This window comes from Physeter macrocephalus, unplaced genomic scaffold, assembly GCF_002837175.3.
Source record: "Physeter macrocephalus isolate SW-GA unplaced genomic scaffold, ASM283717v5 random_486, whole genome shotgun sequence".
In the NCBI taxonomy this organism is placed as follows: Eukaryota; Metazoa; Chordata; class Mammalia; order Artiodactyla; family Physeteridae; genus Physeter; species Physeter macrocephalus.
Window position 1 is genome coordinate 18,655 of NW_021145772.1, and position 18,339 is coordinate 36,993.

Genomic DNA, 18,339 nt, shown 5'->3' on the forward strand with positions numbered 1-18,339 from the left:
CCCAGCGACCAACAGTGGGCAGGGGGTGGGCCCCCCGTCAGATAGCCCCGCCGGCTCCCTGGCTCGGAGGCAGGGAGGTTGTGAGGGGAAAGCTCAGCTCGGCCGCCGTGCACCCAGTGGCTTTTGGGCGAAATTGGCCTCGACAGGCAGCCTGTGGTGGTCACATGGCAGGGCAAAGCTCCGGGTTCACCTGGCCGGGTTCCTCCTCTGAATTAGGAACGATGGCGAGTCCTAACAGGAGATGAGCTCATGCCCTCGCTCTCTGCCCTGTTGACCTTGGCCGAGGTTGTAACTGTCCCCCCACACTCCACCCCACTTCATACCCACCCCGTGACGAGGGCTCAGGAGCCGCAGAAGGTACACGATTACCTCTGTTATTACGCCCCGAATCTCGCAGATTTATGAGGTCTTCAGGTCGTGCTGAGCTTGTTCCTCTCTTCTTCTTTCCCTTCCTCAGGGTATGGCAGCTGGAGAGAACTGGCCAAGGCTCTGGCCAGCAGGAACATTCCGGCTGTGGATCCAAATCTCCAGTTCTACCGTCCCCAGAGGCTGGACCTCAAGGTACGTGGCAGGGTCAGCCCGTCCTCGCTGCTGGTGTGTTAACGTGGGTCCTCAGCTCGCCCTGCCCACAGAGGCTTAAGGGCATCCTCACGTCCTGTGTTAGGAGAGGGCAGAGCAGGAGTCCCTGGATGGCAGGCTGGCCTCATGGGCTCTCCTAGCTTCGTGGGTAGAGACGTCCATCCTGCCTTCCCCAAAGCCTTGTCGCATAGTTCAAGGTGCCCAAGTCTGAGCCGTCCAGGCATGTGGCCTCCATCATCAGCCTGAGCCGGACCAGCACCTCTCGCCTCTTGCCGGGATGAGGACTGGGCTGGTACTTTAGTGACAGTCCCAGGTGCTTGCTGCTAAGAGTCAGAGACGATGCGGTAGAGACGGCCCCTCCCTGCAAATAGCTGGGGGACAGATTTGTACTGGAGCATTTTCCCTATGGTGTTTCTTGGGCTGATGGTCCCTAGAAGCTGCTCTGGGTGGGGATTAGGGAACTTGAGGTCCAGTTCAGCCTGGAGCCCTAAGGTTGAGCCTCTGAGCCTAGAACAGACATGGATCTCCAAGGCCGGACCAGAGCCAAACTGAACCCATGGACCTGCAGGGTAGGGAGGACTTGGGGTGTCTTCCCCAAGGGGGCTCCCACTTGTTAGGACACATGCGTCACAGAAGAGGGAGGCAAGGTCCCTGCCCTCAGGAGAGCCTGGTCTAATTAGAAAAAATTTTTCCATATGGGAAGACTGAGAAAAGTCAGGAAAGTAGAAGCACCTCAGGGGTATACATTGGAGGTATATTCCTGAGGGATACAGTGTGAGCCAGAAAGGGGAGTGTCCGTAAGTTGATAAGCCTCCGACAGCAGGGCTGGGTCTCCTGACCCTCTGCTTCCACAAGCACTTTCAAGGGGCCCCAATCCTGTTGTCACCCTAATATTCCCACCAAGTTCATTCTTCTCTGTTCTGCCAGGACCAAGACTCTGCGAGAGGTGGTGGTGGGAACAGCAGCTACCTGAAGTGGAATAAGCCGGTCCCCTGGCTGTCAGAGGTGAGGCTGCTCTTGGAGAGGGTTAAAAAACAGGTAAAAACAGGTTTATAGGTAATTCCAGAGGCTACAGAAAATTTTCTTCTAGTGGTTGTTATTAAAAATTTTCATCTAATTTGAAGAAAAAAATTAAAGGGTTCCAGACTCATTGAATTTTCTTCCTTTAGAGAAGCTCTAACATTTGCAGGGGGCCTACTGGGTGCCAGGCTTTGTGCATAATCTCCTATCAGCTTTATGACCCTATAGGATAACACAATATCCTCATTTTATGGGTGAGAAAAGCAAAGCTGAGGAAAGCTACAGGACTTTCATGTCCATGTTAATCCCCAGTTATAAAATTCGGCTTCCTAAACTGTCTTTCATGGACCATTAAATCCCATAAGATATTCCAGGCAGAAAGGAATCCACTGTTAAATACGGTTTCAGATCTATAGACATCCACTCCCTGGAAATACACATTAGCACAGGAAAGGCTGTGAGCTCTGCCGTCATCTGTTTGACTTGGTTTAGCTCAGCACGTACCAAACTTATTTGCCTCCTGAACTACCGTTTCCCGTGAACCATTAATATTCTATGAAACCAGTGTTCTAAGGGACATATACTAGGAAACTCCGCTTTAGAAAATTTTTATAGGAAGCAGTTAAACGTGTGAATGAAAGTTGCCATAAGCATCATCATACCTTTTGTGTACATAGGATTTGACAGATTCTTTTTCTTTCCGTGAAGAAGCAGAGGCTCAGGAGGTTAATCACAGGCACAAGATCACCTTGAGTAAAAGCTTGTGCAGAGACTCCAGAGCAGCGTGGTGCTTTGGGGGTGAACGTTTTAAATTTAGGTTTTGTATCGTGCAACTTGTCCAAGCCTTTCTTGGCTGGGTGCTGTCAGCCAGCCCGTCATCTCGTCCACACCTGTCACAGGTTGACCTCTTCCGCCTGGGTGATTTTATTTCCAGTCCACCCATTTGCCGTGGGGCAGGCGTGAAAGATGCGGTGTCATACAAAATATGATGGTAGGTTATCTACACCGTGAAATTGCCTCTGTTTAAACCCTGAGAGAGGACGGATTACAACACCGGCACACCTGTACCAGGTGATATCATCAGGTAATTAGGCCCTGCCCTGCCCCACCTGGAGATGGCATTGTGAAAACCATTGGTCCAGCGAGCCAGCCTTCTGTCCTTTGAGGACAGTTGGATTATTTATTTATTTATTTTTGGCCTCGACTCTCAGGATCTTAGTTCCCCAGGAATCAAACCCGTGCCCCCTGCAGTGGAAATGCGGAGTCCTAACCACTGGACCGCCAGGGAAGTCCCTGGATCATTTTTCTTAATGAACCAATGATTTTGAAAGATTATAACTACATAATATTCTGCATTTATTAATCTTTAGTTTTCTTACCTCTTTTGGCCAATCAAGGATGGAGATATATACGTATATATCTCCATGAAAGCAGTGACAAATGTAAATAGTGATTAAAATAGGATTGACTTTTTAAAGAAATGGTTGATCTTTTAGTAAGTGTGTTTAGCCTTTTGGTGGTAAATGCCTGATTTCCACTGACTTTGTCCTTTAATTACTAAAAGTGGCTTATAGGGAATTCCCTGGCGGTCCAGTGGTTAGGACTCTGGGCCCTCACTGCCAAGGGCCGGGGTTCAATCCCTGGTCGGGGAGCTAAGATCCCGCAAGCCACGCGGCGTGACCAAAAGAAAAAAAAAAAGTGGTTTATAAAATCCTCCTTACAGTCTTCATGGATCCTCAGGGAATCACTGATCCAGTCTCCTTATTCTTACCAGCAAGGATAATTAGGCCCTGAATGTTTAAATAACTGGCACATGCTGTCTCCCAGCCGCAGGGGTGCCCCTCCTCCAGCCCGTCGTGGGGACCTCGGTTCCCCTCTCCTTACCTGTCTCCTGCCTTTTGACATACGGTTTCCGCAGGAAGTGCTCAGGTGAAGGACACATGTCATCTACTGGACATCTACTAGCTGTCAGGGCTGTCAGGTTGCACTGTTGTTGGCCCTTTCCTGGCGATGGCTCCAGAGGGGTTGACTCGGTCACTCCCCCAAGGTGGCGTAGCTACTGCAGCCCTGCCCTGCGGGTGAGCACGGACAGAACACGGGAAGGCTGACCGTGGCCTCTCCCTTGACCGTCTCCCTGCCCCAGCCCTTGGCCGGCAGCTCAGGGCCTCCGAGGCCAGCAGTCGCTCTCAAGCGAAGCGGCCTTAGTCAGTCCACTCCCTGTCAGACCGGGAGTGGACGGCTGGTGGGCTGGGCTTCATGGGGTAACCGCTCTCAAAAACCGTGTCCCTGTCAGCCCAGATCATAAGACACTGACTAGCAAACCCCGCTAATTAACAAACCTCAGTGCCAGTTTATTCACTTACCAGTCAGTGTGCGGCCCACTGGCCAGACACGGTCTGCTGCTCACGGCGCTCCCCCCAGAAAACCAAAATAATTACAAGAAAGAAATTTGGTGAACGCACAATCAGACCAAAGCACGTCACAGTCCGTGGGTGACGTCTTGCGGGCTTGGTGAGGGGGTGTCTCGCTCCTGAGAGGAGGGCTGGGGCCCTGGTTCCCCTTCTCAGGCTCCCCCCACTTTTTTCTCGAGCAGTTTTATTGAGATATAGTTCATATACCATATAATTCACCCATTTAATGTGTACAATTCAGTAGCTTTTAGTATATCCATAGAGTTGTGCGTCCATCACTTTCAATTTAGAACATCTTCCTCACCGCTAAGGAAACTCCTCACCTGCTAGCCGTCACCCCTTCACTACCCGCTAGCCCCCAGCCCCCAGCAGGCACTAATCTACTCTGTCTCTCTAGACCTGCCTGTTCTGGACACTTCATATAAAGGGAATCGTATACTCTGTGTGGCCTTTTGTGTCTGGCTTCTCTCACTTGGCATTAAGTTTTCGAGGCCCATCCATGTGGCAGCATGTATATCAGAACTTTGTTCATTTTTTTGCTGAATAATCTTCCACTGTGTGGATGGACCACATTTTATTATCCTCGATAGATGGGTATTTGGGTTGTCTCTGCTTTCGGCTCTTGGGAATAAAGCTGCCGTGAACGTTTGTGTACGGGTTTTGGAGCCGATCAGGCTGCCCTTTATTCAGGGCCCTGAACCACCACCATCATACACGTTGCCACCGTGGGGAGACACAAGTGACACCACAGTTCAATTACAAACCATCTGTTCCAATGGGGATAATTCCCTCCATCAGAATTTCACCAGATGGGCCTCGGGCCCTGTCCTCCAAATCTAGAGCCACCTCTTATCCTCTTGGAGCTGGGACCCCCTGGATTCCCAGTGGGAGCTCCCTCAAGGGGCAGGTGTGAACAGGAATCGAGTAGCTCAGGTGGGCTTCCCTGGTGGCGCAGTGGTTGAGAATCCACCTGCCAATGCAGGGGACACGGGTTCGAGCCCTGATCCGGGAAGATCCCACATGCCGCGGAGCAACTAAGCCCGTGCGCCACAACTACTGAGCCTGCGCTCTAGGGCCCGCGAGCCACAACTGCTGAGCCCACGTGCCACAACTACTGAAGCCTGCGGCGGCTAGAGCCCGTGCTCCGCAACACGAGAAGCCACCACAATGAGCAGCCCCCGCTTACTGCAACTAGAGAAAGCCCGTGTGCGGCAATGAAGACCCAACACAGCCAAAAATAAATAAGTAAATAAATTTATTAAAAAAGAAAAAATAGTAGCTCGGGTGCTAGAAACTCTGAACGGGAGTCCGGTGTGTAGGAACTGGTGACCTCATTGTCCTGCGGGGTGGAAGTCACGTGGTCCAGCCAGGTGTGCTGGTCTCGAGCTGGCCAAGCAGCAGCATGGTTTGTGCTCACACCTGTGCTGGGCTGCTCACCCCTCCTGGAGGTGGACCTGGCCGCCCCGCCTTCGTGCCCTCTGCGTCTCAGCCTCTGCAGTAGCCCTGGCACAGGTGGCTCGTTTGTCTGCATGTCTCTCTCCTCTGAGGACCCCTTTTCAATCTTTGCGTCATCACTGGTACAAAGCAGACGCTTGGTGCTTATAGAATAAATGAAGGAACATATGGTTCCAGACTTAGCTTCTCCAAGCATTTGTTCACTCAGATCATTAAGATGTGCAGGGAACCCACAGGAGGGAGCTGGAACTCTGCCTGGGGAAGTTGCAGAAGCCTAGGGAGAGAGATTTGAAAAGAACCTGGAAGGGTGAGCTGGAGTTTGCCGGGCGGGGAAGAAAGAAAAGGGCCTTCCAAGCAGGAAACAGCATCTGCAAAGGCACAGAGGCGTGTGTGCGCTGGGCTGTAGGTATGACCGGGAGTGGGGTGAGGTGAGGCTGGGAAGGCAGGGTGAGGTTTGGTCCAGAAGCCTCTGGGAACCCTCGGAGGTGTGAAGCGGCAGAGTGGCGTGATCAGATCTGTCCTTAGAAAGACAGTTCTACAGACAGTGTGAGGAGTCAGTGGTGGGAGATGCCTCCATCCGGTTGGGAGGCTCTGTGAGCCCAGCGAGGCCTGGCAGAGACCCTGTGGTGGGTGGAAGGCAGTGGACGTGGTGGCTGAGCACCCCGAGAAGCCCTCCCACTTCCACAGGGTTCATTGCTGTGTGTCCTTAGGGGCTCAGTTTACCTCTCTGGGCCTCAGTATTCTCACCTCTAACATGAGAGGGTTCAGGGGACCTCCCTGGCGGTCCCGTGGTTAGGACTCCGCGCCTCCACTGCAGGGGGCGAGGGTTCGATCCCTGGTCGGGGAACTAAGATCCCGCACGCTGTGTGGCGTGGCCAAAAAATAGAAGGAAATAAAATAAAAAATAAAATAAAATGAGAGGGTTCAACGGGTATTTTCTCCACTGCTTGTAGGCGGAGGTTTCCCATCCGTCTTTGGCCGTGGACGTGTTCTGGGCATGGGAGTGACCAGTGCTCTTCCCTGGGCCTTAGCTCTGCTGGACAGTGGAGGGAGGGGGCGGAGGGCAGTGCTGACAAGCCGGAGTCCCGGTCCCTGCCGGACACAAAGTCTCCAAAGCTTGGAGGGACACGGGCCCTGGGGGGAGGGTCACCAGTCAGGGCCTGGGGGGGAAGAAGGTGCCCACTGGTCCCTCGGGGATGGTGTCCATCCCCTCCTACAGCCTGAGGGCAGGTGGAGCATGGCTGGAGGGCTGGCTCGGTGCTGAGTCAGGGCCTAGCCCCTGGGGACGTGGCTCGCCCTCCCGCTGCCTGAGTTTCCCCGCAGCAGCATCTCAGGCTCCGCTGCTCCATAAGCAGGGCCCTGCGGGCAGGTGGGGGGGCTAGCCCAGTTCCTTCCTCCTTTCCCTGCCCAAGCCCTTGTAGCCTCTGGCCTCCTGGCTGAGCACAGCAGACCTCTGGGGGCGTGTGCCCCTCCCAGTTTGCTGTGGACTCCGAGTCTCCCGGGAGGGGCACCGAGGAGACAACTGAGACTTGTAAACGGGACTTAGGAATTTCCCCAGAAGTAGCACAATGTCCCCATTCTTTCGTCCCAGGAAGCCCTAGCCCGCCCCCCACCTACCCAGCCCACATTCTCTCTCCCACCCGTCCCAGCCCCCCACTCATATTCTGGGGAGCGAGGGCTGCTACCCGCGGTCCCGGGAAGAGCCAAGTTGCTGAGGGGACGGGGTGACGGGCTCTCCACGTGGGGAGGGGACAGTCCTGTCAGGGGGCTCTCCCCGGCCCCTTCTCTCCCCCGTCATCCCTCCCTGCGGATCTCTTGCTGAAGCCCTTCTATCTGGCCTTCCAGTCTGGGTGTCCCTTCCTCCTCTGTCTTCCTTAAGGGCGGCTCGGATTTTGATATCTGACGGAGGGGGGGGGCGGGGGCGGGGAAGGGCAGGGCCCGTTTGTGTGGCCTGATTGGGGCCCACCTCCCGCAACCTGGAGATTAAGCTGGGGAGGGGTGCGGGGAGTGGGGAAGGGCTGAGACGGGGTGATCTGAAGCCCTTTGTCAGGGTAATTTGGGACCCTATCCCCACCCCCTCCCCTCTCCAACTCCCCACCCTTCCACCCACTCAGGGTCCCGGCTGCTGCCCTTGCCCTCCCCTCCCCTCCCCTCCCTTCCGAGGGGGGCCCTGTGCTCCAGGCCTCCAGGCTCAGCCCCGTGCGCACCAGCCCCACAGCCGAGGAGGGGAGGCAGGTACCTCCTTGCTCCTACCTTCCCAGGGCTGCCCGAAGGCCCAGGCACTGGTGGGCATCCCGGCAGAGGCCCGGGCAGCATGAGGCTCTGAGCTGCCAGGAGAGCCGTCAGAGCCCTTCTGCCGATGGGGCCCCCAGACCTCCTGCAGCTTTGCCAGCTGCTTCCCCACGAGGGAAGCCAGCGGATGAGGTTTCATCCAGACAGCTGTGCGGGCGTCCTCTTACGAGGCGGTAGGGGAGGGAGAGCGGCTGAAACCCCAGCCTGGCACCTCCCTCCTGCCATCCTGTCCTGGCTGTTACTCCCCCTGCCTGGGGGATGCAGACCAGCCCACTTCCCGCGTGGAAAGAGCCGGGAGTGTGTGTATGTGCGTGTACACGCATGTGGGCGTGTGGACACGTGCAGGGACAGAAAAACAGCCCCAGGCCTCAGGGCCAGGCCACGGGGATGAGGTTCCCCAGGCAGCCGTGGGTGCCAAGGATGGGAAGGGGACTGGCATGGACCATGACCTTCAATAGCGAGGAGCGCTCGGGCCAGGGCTGCAGGCCAGCCCCATCTCACGCTCACACCCCGTCCCCGCCCCGTGCAGTTCCGGGGCCGCGTCAACCTGCACGTGTTTGAAGACTGGTGCGGCAGCTCCACGCAGCAGCTGCGGAGGGACCTCCACTTCCCCCTGTACCCACACGTGAGTGCCTCCCCCGCTCCCCTCCTGCCCCGCTCCTGGCTCTCACCCCTGCACCCGGCTTCTGTCTTCCTCATCTTCCCTTGCTTTTTTTCTGGTTCGCTTCCTTTCCTTCATCCCGTGGACCCCCTTCTAGCGCCCACAGTGTCTCCCTCGTTCCCTTCCCAGGGATTTCCTTGGCAAATATAGTTTACCCGGGAGGCCGCCACATACAGTTGTGGGGCTGGGCACTGTTCAAGGTCGCCTGGATAAAGAAGCAAGTGGGAGCCTCCGGGCCCCGCCTGCCTCACTCCCTCCGCGTCCTCCCACCAGCCCTGAGCGGACCAACCTCTTCATTTCCCTCTTCCCTCTTCTGGGTAATGATTCCCCTCTGGTTTCCTGGCACAGATCCGCACGACCCTGAGGAAGCTGGCCGTGTCCCCCAAGTGGACCAACTATGGCCTCCGCATCTTCGGCTACTTGCACCCCTTCACCGACGGTGAGGCCAGCCCCGGATCCCTCTCTTCCCCTTCCCCCCCGAGTTCTCAGGGTGCCCGGAGCACATCGCCTGCCCTGGGTCAGCTGGACCCTGTTAGCCCACCCTCGGGGTAGGGGGGTAGTTTGGACGTGGTGAGGCCTCACGCAGGCCCCCAGGCGGCCACTTCACGCCCTGATTTGAAGGGTCTGGAACTAGCTTGTCCCTCCCTGTAAGTCTCCACCTCCACGGGGTCTCCCAGGGTGTAGAGACCCCCACTTTACAAAGAGGGGAGCCCAGCAGCAAGCCCCCAAAGAGGATTTAGCCTGAGACATGAGAGCCCGCCGAGGGGAGGCCCGTCCTGCTCTCACCTGGAAACTGCCCTCATGCCCAGGGGAGATCCAGTTTGCCATCGCCGCCGACGACAACGCGGAGTTCTGGCTGAGCCGTGACGACCAGGTCTCAGGCCTGCAGCTGCTGGCCGGCGTCGGCAAGGTAGGGCGCCCCCACGGCCCCATGGGCCCTCCCACTGACCCCAGGAGCCAGCTCACCTGCCTCCATCGGGACAGTCTGGTGTGACAGCCAGGGAAGAGGCATGAGAAGCAGCATTCTCCCCCGTTGCCTCCCGTCTTACAGAGGGATGGACTGGGTGTGGCCGGGAACAGACCCCCGGAAGACTCAGGACCGGGCCACACCCATCCTGGGTGCTCTGGTCCTGAAGCTGAGGAGTCACGCGGTGGGCGCGGGCTGCTGGGGGCGGGGCGTGCGAAGAAGGGGTGTTACTTCCCCAGCGGTCCCGCGTCCCCTTCCACCCTCCCCATCTCCCTTCCCCCAACTTTCCTCCTCTCTCCTTGCCTGTGTCTCCTCACTCACCACTTCCCACCCTCCATACTTTGCCTTTGCGTCCGCCCTTCTCTCCCCTTGCTCCCCACACCTCCAGACTGGAAAAGAGTGGACTGCCCCTGGAGAGTTCGGGAAATTTCGGAGTCAGATATCCAAGCCAGTGAGGTGAGTAGGGAGCGTGGTGCCGAGTAGGGAGCGTGGCACCTCCGTCAGGTGCCGAGAGGCCAGCTCAGGGCGGGGGCCCGGGCCCGGGGGGCACGTCCCCCCCCACCCCCCGCCCCATCACGAGGTTCAGCGAGCCAGGGCCACGTGCATTCAGGTTAACCAAGTCTTTGATGAGAGTCCATCTGGCCCATCCTTCCTCACTTTACAGTTGAGGAACTGAGGCCCAGAGAGGGCTGTGACCTAATGAGGGTCACACAGCTGTTCAGTAGCACTCAGGACTGGAAAACAGAATGGGTCTCCTTTCTCCCCGCCCTTGCTTGCCCGTTTTCTCCATCCCTGCAGGGTCCACAGCTGGACCGCCGCTGCTGTTTCTGAGCTGCAGAAAGTTCGGAATGGCGGGGGCCCCTGGGCAGGCTGGAGGGAAGGCCTGGAGTGGCTGGGATGGGAACTAGCCCAGCCCCGGAGCGCCACCTGGTGGCCCGCACACACCGGCGAGAACACGTGTTGGCTTGCAGGTGCCGGTGCTGGCGTTGGTGGTAGTGAGACGGTGCGGCTTGCCCAGAGCACTGACCGCACTGACCGTGCCAGCCCCCGAGGTCACCACTTCCCGTGTGGCTCAGCACAGCAGCCGAGGTTGAGGGCGCTATCATGACACTTTTTTTTTTTTTTTTTTTGCGGTACGCGGGCCTCTCACCGTTGTGGCCTCTCCCGTGGCGGAGCACAGGCTCCGGACGCGCAGGCTCGGCGGCCATGGCTCACGGGCCCAGCCGCTCCGCGGCACGTGGGATCTTCCCGGACCGGGGCGCGAACCCGCGTCCCCTGCATCGGCAGGCGGACACGCAACCGCTGCGCCACCAGGGAAGCCCCGGCGCTCTATCTAAAGTCAGAGTGCCTGGGTCCAAACCCCAAGTGCGCCCCTTATTACCTGGGGACTTTGGGCAAATTACCCAAATTTTCTGCGCCTCAGGGTTCTTATCTGCAAACAGGGATTACGTGTATAAAGCACTTAGCACGGTGCCTCCACACAGGAACAGCTCTCTGAGGGTTAACAGAGAGCTGAGTGTCCTGGGAGGTTAGTGCTGTTGTTATCCCATCTCACGGGAGGGAAGACTGAGGCTGCCCTGTCAGTAAGCGGTGATGGGGGTTCTGACCCAGACGCTCGCCAGCAGGTCCCTGGGACCAGGAGCAGGGAGGGAGGGACGGGGCGTGTGTGGCGTTGGGAGTGGGCTCAGGCGGCGTGGGGGCCTGGGAGACAGCCCCCTGTTCCCTGCCCTCTCCTGCCAGCCTGTCAGCCGCCCGCAGGTACTACTTCGAGGTGCTACACAAGCAGAACGACCAGGGCACCGACCACGTGGAAGTCGCGGTGAGCCCCCGAGGTCCCCTCTGCCTCTGTGCCTGGCCGCCCCTCTGCCCAGGCCCTTGAGCCCTGTTCCAAATCAGCCACCTCCAACCTGCCGCGTCCACCCTCTCTCCTCTCCCAGTGGCGACGGAATGACCCCGGGGCCAAGTTCAGCATCATTGACTCCGCTTCCCTGTCCCTCTTCACAAGTGAGTGTCCTGCCCCAGCCTGGGGACGGGCCGAGGTGGGGCTGGCTTGTGGGGGCCGGGAGGGCTGCTTGGAACGAGGTGTGGAGGGTCCGGACCAAGGAGCAGAGCCTGAAGGGACGCTGCGGTCAGAGGTCCTTAGCTCCCGGGGGGGTCGGCGACCTGTGAGCGCCTTCTGGAACCTCTCCGAGCCCTCGCCCCAGAAAAACGCCCGTCCGCCTCCACACGGTGTTGTCTGTATGATTTCAAGGGGATCCAGAGACCAAGACGCTCACTCCAGATGAAAAGCCTCTGAGGGAGGCCAGTCCCTATTTTGCAGATGAGCCGCCATGGTTCTCGCACGGCTGTGGCCAGAGGAGAGAAAGCGTTCTCACCTCTCTCAGGCTGCAGTCAGTGAACTCCCCGAGTATACTTGTTGTTGTTTATGAATTCCCCCTGCCTGGAGGCCCCACTGAGAAGTCGCCACCGGCAGGTGGGCCGTGTGGGCCCAGGTATAGGAGGGGCGGGCAGAGCAGAAGCCCCGGCGAGGAAGGGAAGGTGGGTCTGGAGGAGACCGGGAGACGACGGTGCGAAGAGTGTATGCGCGGAGGGCAGGATGGAGAGCGGAACGGAAGGTCTGGTTCACAGGAGAGGGCGGCAGTGAGGAAGGGGTGAGAGGGGTCGGGGGAGGCTGCCGGTGACCGAAGCAGGAGGTCAGGGCAGAAGAGGGCCAGTTGGTGCCAGAAGAAGAAGGGAGATTGGAATCCATAGATTGAGTGTGAACCAAGAAAAAGGAATCCCGAGGCAAATTCAGGTAAGAAACCAGTGAGATGGGCCAGAGGTAACCGAGCTCTTATCTGGGGCCAAGGCAGATGATCTCAGGAGGCAGAGAGCAAAGACAAGCAGCCAGCCTCCCGGGCTGGTCAGATAGGGGACAAGTAGTCTTGAACACCAGGCCCCCAGAGGGAGGTGAGGAGAGGGTGCTGGAAGCCTAGGGGGCTCCTTGCTTGGTGGGCGTGGGCTTCTCTGCTGGAGAGGCTGAGACACACGGCCTGGCTTCACTCAGCTTTGTGTGATCTCAGGCTCGTGACTTCACTTCCCTTTGCCCAAGTTCCTTGTCTATAAAGTAGGAATGATAATAATAGTACATAAGCTACAGCAGCTCTGAGGATTAAATGCGTTGATATTTGTAAGATGCTTGGATCAGCGCCTGGCTTATTATTTAGTAAGTGCCCTTCGTGTGTTTGTTAAATAAACAGACTTCTAATAATGAATTTCCAGCAGATTGCAGTTAAAACATTTTGAGGAAGAGGTGGCTTTTTCCAGCTCGCACAAAACTGTGGTGTGTGCTGGCCCTGGGGCTGGTGGAGGGGGTCCAAGGGAGACCACAAGTTGTGGAGGCAGGGCTGGGGGGAAGCGGAGTTGAGCGCATCCCATACCGTACCAGCCTGGGGACACGGAAGCCTTGAGTCTGCCCCTTCCTGGCCCCTCCAGGAGGCAGGGACCTGGCTTCTGGGCTGACTTTCTCTGGGAGTCACAGCTGCCCTCTGTTCTTTCCTCCCTGGGCCCAGATGAGACAGCCCTGAGGATGGATGAGGTGGGCCACATCCCGCAGTCAGCAGCCAGCCACGCGGGCTCCCCAGACCCTCTTCCCAGTGATGAGCAGCCTCCGGCCGACATGCTGCGGCCCGACCCTCGGGACACCCTCTATCGAGGTACGACCTCACCGCGGACTTGACCTCCTGCTGGGGGACGCGCTGCCAGGTCCACGGATGTCGGGGAGGAGGCTTCTGTGCTACCGCAATATCCCCAAATCAGAGACTCTTTTCTTTTACTTGTATGAAATATAACACGCATACAGAAAGGTACAAAAATGTAGATGTACAACTTTGCAATTTTGCAAATCATTACAGAGCAAACATTACAGGGCAAGAAATAGAGCCAGAACCCAGGTGTGTCCTCTGCAATCACGTATATCGGTTTCTTATTGGATTCTAGCTCTTGCCGTCCAGTGAGAGAAGTACGTCCCCGCTAAGGTGTAGGAGTCTTAAGCTGTCCAGAGTGTTTACATTTTAAAAGGCGACAAAGTGTCCCCTTCCAGCCCTGTCCCCCGACCCCGCCATGACAACCGGAAGGAAATTCAGTTACTGGCACTGCACTAGGGGGAGGCTTCTTGGCCTCACTGGGAGTTTCTAAACCTGTTTTGAGACTGGCCCTGTACAGCGATCCCAGCACTGTCCTGTGCCTCGAATCAGGCGCCGCGTGCGAGCTCTCTGCCTCCAGCTGCCCCTGGAATCCACCCGCACCCCCAAGAGTGGTGGCAGCCTCCGCTTGGTGGCCTCAGCTGCCGGGCTGGACGCTGCCACGAGTGAATACAGAAATGTGTGGGCTCGGGGCCGCAGATCCAGCCCTCGCCCCGCAGCCGGGAGGCTCTGTGGCTGTGAGCCAGCCTGTTTCAGGCTCCCTCACTCAACCTCACCCCCCCTCCTTCTGTCCCAGTACCCCTGATCCCCAAGTCCCAGCTCCGCCGCGTCCTGCCCGACTGTCCCTACAAGCCCAGCTACCTGGTGGACGGGCTTCGTCTGCAGCGCTACCAGGGACTCCGGTTTGTAAGTCTCAGGCCGGGCGGCGGGGACAGGCGTGGGAGGGGGCTCGCGGCCCGTGGCCGGGACTGCAGAGGCTGGCCCCTCCTCCCCACGCCACACGCCAGTGGGCTGGATGCCTCCTGGGGCCCAGAGAACCGGCATTTCGCTGTGCCCGGCCCAGATGGGCTGCCCTGCGGAGCCCGGAGCCGTGCGGGGAGGGCGGGCTGAGGCCTCCCACCCTCTGCCCTGAGGGTGGCAGTATTAAACTTGTAGACAAGGCGCTGGTGCGGTGAAGCTCTGCTTTAGAGAACCCCTAGCCCGCACGGAAGCCCCAGGGGCAGGACCCCGCTGCGCCCCCGGGTCCAGAGGTGATGGCGGGAGAGGCTGGGGGCAGCCGTGGGCCAGGGCTGAGAAGGCTTTTGGTGGCCGAGGCCTCGAGCTATGTTGAAAGGGGGCAACAGGGAGTAACGGGTTGTCTCGGGACTGTGGGAGGTGGCAGGCGAGGGAAAGGCCGCAGGAGGGGCCGGGGGGGGGTGGCCTCGGCTGCAGCTGCGGAGAACGAGCCAGGGCAGGAGACGGGGACGTGCACACGGGGAGCTTGACTCGGACACGTTCAGTCCAGAGCCCGGGAGAGGGCACGTCGAGAGCGGGCTGGAATCCAGATGCTGCGTCCACAGCAGCCCTGCTCTCCACCTCCAGGTTCACCTGTCCTTTGTTTACCCCAACGACTACACCCGGCTGAGCCACATGGAGACCCATAATAAGTGCTTCTACCAGGAAAACTCCTACTACCAGGACAGGTGAGACACTGATGGGGCAGGAGCCGGGAGGGCTGCCTGGACCAGAAGGGCCACAGAGACCCTCCACCAAGGAGCCTTGGCGCTTCCTGGGTGCTTCAGACAAGCACATGTGCACACACGCAGCCTCCCCCCTGCACCCCCGGGCCGGGCGTGACCTCAGGCCGCCCCTCCCGCCCCCGCCACGGCCTGCAGGGTGCCCATGCCAGCCTCCCTCGCTCCTGCAGGCTCAACTTTCAGGACTACATCAAGATTGACCAGCCTCCGAAGCAAGGGCCAGAGCAGCGAGGTAGGGTGACAGCAGAGCTTCCAGGCCAGGCCGGAGGGTGACAGTCCAGACTGTGCCAGCCGCCCCCTCCCCCCGCAGGAGCTTAGAATGCAAACCCCACAGCCCTTCCTCCAGCCCCAAGGGTGGGGGGCGGAGCCCTTGTCCCCCCTCTTCCTTTCCAAGGCACATGTAGAGGACGAAGGGCCCTGGGGAACGCTACCTGAACCTCCCGAGGGCCTGGCTACCACGGCCCATCGTTAGGGAAGCTCTGCTCTGCAGAAGCACCGTCTTCCCGTGGCCTCTCTCCTCGCAGTACTAGGGACTAAGTGGGGCTGTCTGCTGGGTCCCTGCACGTGCCAGGCCCCGGCTAGTGCCTTCTGTCCTTCGTGTCACTCGCTCTTGACAACAACCCTGTGGAAGCTGGAGACCCTGGCTTTAGCCGAGGTTGAGTAACTCACCCCGGGCCCAGTGCAGGCCCCACCGGGGGCCCCCGCTGGCTCACCCACCGGTCCTCAGCCGTCTTGTGGACCTTGTCGGGGAGCGGTTGAAACCCCACGCGAGGGACGGTTGTTGTTGACGGCAGGTTCCGAGGAAGGCCTTCTAGAAGAATCCCAGTACGGAGAAGCGGCAGAGGACACCCCTGCCCCTGACGGCCAGAACGCCAGGACACCGGAGGGGAAGCAAGGGCCCCCGACGACCCCCGGGCAGGACGCCACCAACCGCCGCCTCCGAAGCCTGCGGAGACTTCTGGCTTGGCCCCGGGAGGGCCTGGTGGTGCCCTCTCCCACGCAGAACTCCACAGCCCCCTTCCCAGCGAGGACCAGCGCCATCCCGGCCCAGCCAGCAGAGAAGAAGGCCAGGAAGCCCAACCCCGAGCCCCGCCAGGCTCCACGGCATCCTGACAAGTGGCCCCCGGGACAGCCAGCAGGGCGCCCGCCTCCAGTGAAGAGGCCCAGACCCGCGGGTGGCAGCCCCGGGGAGACGCTGGGGCAGTCCCAGTGGCTGAATCAAGTTGAGTCGTACATTGCAAAGCAGAGAAGGGGTGACAGGATGGAGCCTCTGGACCCCAGGAGGGGTTGGCCTAAGGAGGAGGAGGAGGTGTTGGCAGCAGCTGCCGGCCAGGAAGGACGAGCAGAGGGAGAAGACGGCGGGGAGGAAGAGGAGGAGGAGGAGGGTGTGAGTGAGGTGTTGGAATACCTGTCCATGTCTGACCCGGTGGTGAACTGGGACCAGACCTTCAGTGCCAACAACCTCGACTTCCAAGCCCTGCGGACCGACTGGATCGACCTGAGCTGTAACACGTCTGGCAACCTGCTGCTTCCCGAGCAGGAGGCGCTCGAGGTCACGCGGGTCTTCTTGAAGAAGCTTAACCAGCGCAGCCGGGGGTAAGGTAAAGGGCTCTCGTGGGCTGGGCACGGGGGGGCCCCGGCCGCAGGCGCCTGGGAGGATGAGTGCCTGTCGGGTCTCGGTCCCACCATCAGGCAAGGTCTGAGATCCCTGGGGCCTGGCCCAGGACGCGGGCTGAACACTGGGGAGGCTCTCAGGGAGGGAGCTGGTAAAGAGATGGGACAGGCAAAACCGGGGCTAGAAAGACGCCTTGAGACCCAGATGTGGGCTAGAAGGGCGGGGGCAGAAGGCATGGATGAGTGCTTTGTTCTCTCATTCATTCATTCAACCCACCAACATTTTTCTAGTTGAGATAAAAGGCACATACCATTCAGTTCACCATTTTCGAGTGTACAATTCAGCGGTTTTTAAGTGTATTCAGGATGTTGTGCAGCCACCACCGCTATGTGATTCCAGAACATTTTCATCGCTTTTATTTTTTTTAATTTATGTATTTTTTTAATTAATTAATTAATTTTATTTTTGGCTGCATTAGGTCTTTGTTGCTGCACGCAGGCTTTCTCTAGCTGCCGCGAGCGAGGGCTGCTCTTCGTTGTGGTGCGTGGGCTTCTCATTGCCGTGGCCCATTGTTGTGGAGCCCGGGCTCTAGGCGCGCAGGCTTCAGTAGTTGTGGCGCGTGGGCTCAGTAGTTGTGGCTCGTGGGCTCTAGAGTGCAGGCTCGGTAGTTGTGACGCACGGGCTTAGTTGCTCCGCGGCACGGGGGATCTTCCCGGACCGGGGCTCGAACCCGTGTCCCCTGCATTGGCAGGCGGATTCTCAACCACTGCGCCACCAGGGAAGCCCAATAGGTGCATTTTTAAAGATGGCAGCAGTGCTCACTGGAGCGGGTAAGCATCGTGCGAGCATGTTAGCCAACTGCACAGCTGGGCAAAGACCGAGGTCTCCTGACGACTGGCCTTGCTCCCACGTGCGGGAAGAGTGACCCGCGCCCCGCGCCCTTTCCGCCAGGAGGTACCAGCTGCGGCGCATCGTGAACGTGGAGAAGCGTCAGGACCATCTCCGTGGGGGCCGCTACCTGCTGGAGCTTGAGCTGCTGGAACGAGGCCAGCACCTGGTGCGGCTCTCGGAGTTCGTGTCCACGCGTGGCAGGCAGGGCGTCGATGCCGCTGGTGGGGAAGAGGCCGAGGCCCGGAACCTGCAAGGCCTGGTGTGGAGCCCACACGACCGCCAGAGACATGTCCTGAGTGCCCGGGCCCCGGAGCCCAAGCTGTGCTGGCCCCAGGGCTTCTCCTGGAACCACCACGCCGTGGTCCACTTCGTTGTGCCGGGTGAGCCTCCTGCCACCTGGGCGCTGTCCGCGGAGCAGGGGCCTCACGTGACCCGGTCTCTGCTCCCCGATGTGATTTCACAAGAACTTGTGGGAGAGGCCACTTTGGGAAACTGGGGCTCACAGGAGAAGAGTAACTAGTCTGAGGTCACGTGGGCAGTCAGGGCTGGAGCTGGGAAGGACGCCGACTCTTAGGCCAGCGGCTCTTCTTACTGAACCAGCATTCAGGGTTGGATGTGAAAATCAGCCGGGGCTGCTGGCCTGGGTTTTTACGGCTGGCCTGGGGCAGTGAGACAGGGAGGGCAGGCTGGCTGGTTTTTATAACGAGAGGGGAGCCCGTCACAGGAGTGTAACCGTAGGGTCGGACAGAACGTGAAGGATGACCGTAAGAGGGACCGCTAGAGGGTTTGGGTGTGAGAGCCCGGGAGGGGTCACCGTGCCGAGCTGGGGACGAGCCCCGGCCCCAGGCCTGCCCGCAGAGCCCTCCCCGGGAGGCTGTGCAGGGCGGGGGCCAGAGGCCCCGGAAGCGGTGAGCTCTCCCTCTGCCTTCTGTGCCCCGCTGCTCTGCTGGCCTTTCCCGTAGCCGCATTACCCTCAGCAAAGTCTGCTGGAACTCCTGAGCACGCGGGAAGCGGGAGCGGAGGTGCCCT

The 18,339-nt window shown here is 59.1% G+C and overlaps 1 protein-coding gene across 1 annotated transcript in view; it reads left to right on the forward strand.

Moving 5' to 3' along the window:
- Window positions 1-18,339, forward strand: part of B4GALNT3 (beta-1,4-N-acetyl-galactosaminyltransferase 3) — a gene marked incomplete at its 5' end in the record, with an annotated part of 32,375 nt that overhangs the window by 10,592 nt on the left and 3,444 nt on the right. The window contains 14 exons of the mRNA XM_055083027.1: window positions 458-561; window positions 1,507-1,584; window positions 8,287-8,382; window positions 8,767-8,857; window positions 9,228-9,328; window positions 9,774-9,841; window positions 11,126-11,204; window positions 11,323-11,389; window positions 12,937-13,080; window positions 13,865-13,974; window positions 14,650-14,750; window positions 14,975-15,036; window positions 15,599-16,400; window positions 17,371-17,690. Coding sequence (XP_054939002.1) covers window positions 458-561; window positions 1,507-1,584; window positions 8,287-8,382; window positions 8,767-8,857; window positions 9,228-9,328; window positions 9,774-9,841; window positions 11,126-11,204; window positions 11,323-11,389; window positions 12,937-13,080; window positions 13,865-13,974; window positions 14,650-14,750; window positions 14,975-15,036; window positions 15,599-16,400; window positions 17,371-17,690 — 2,223 coding nt within the window. The remainder of the gene's footprint in view (window positions 1-457; window positions 562-1,506; window positions 1,585-8,286; window positions 8,383-8,766; window positions 8,858-9,227; window positions 9,329-9,773; window positions 9,842-11,125; window positions 11,205-11,322; window positions 11,390-12,936; window positions 13,081-13,864; window positions 13,975-14,649; window positions 14,751-14,974; window positions 15,037-15,598; window positions 16,401-17,370; window positions 17,691-18,339) is intronic.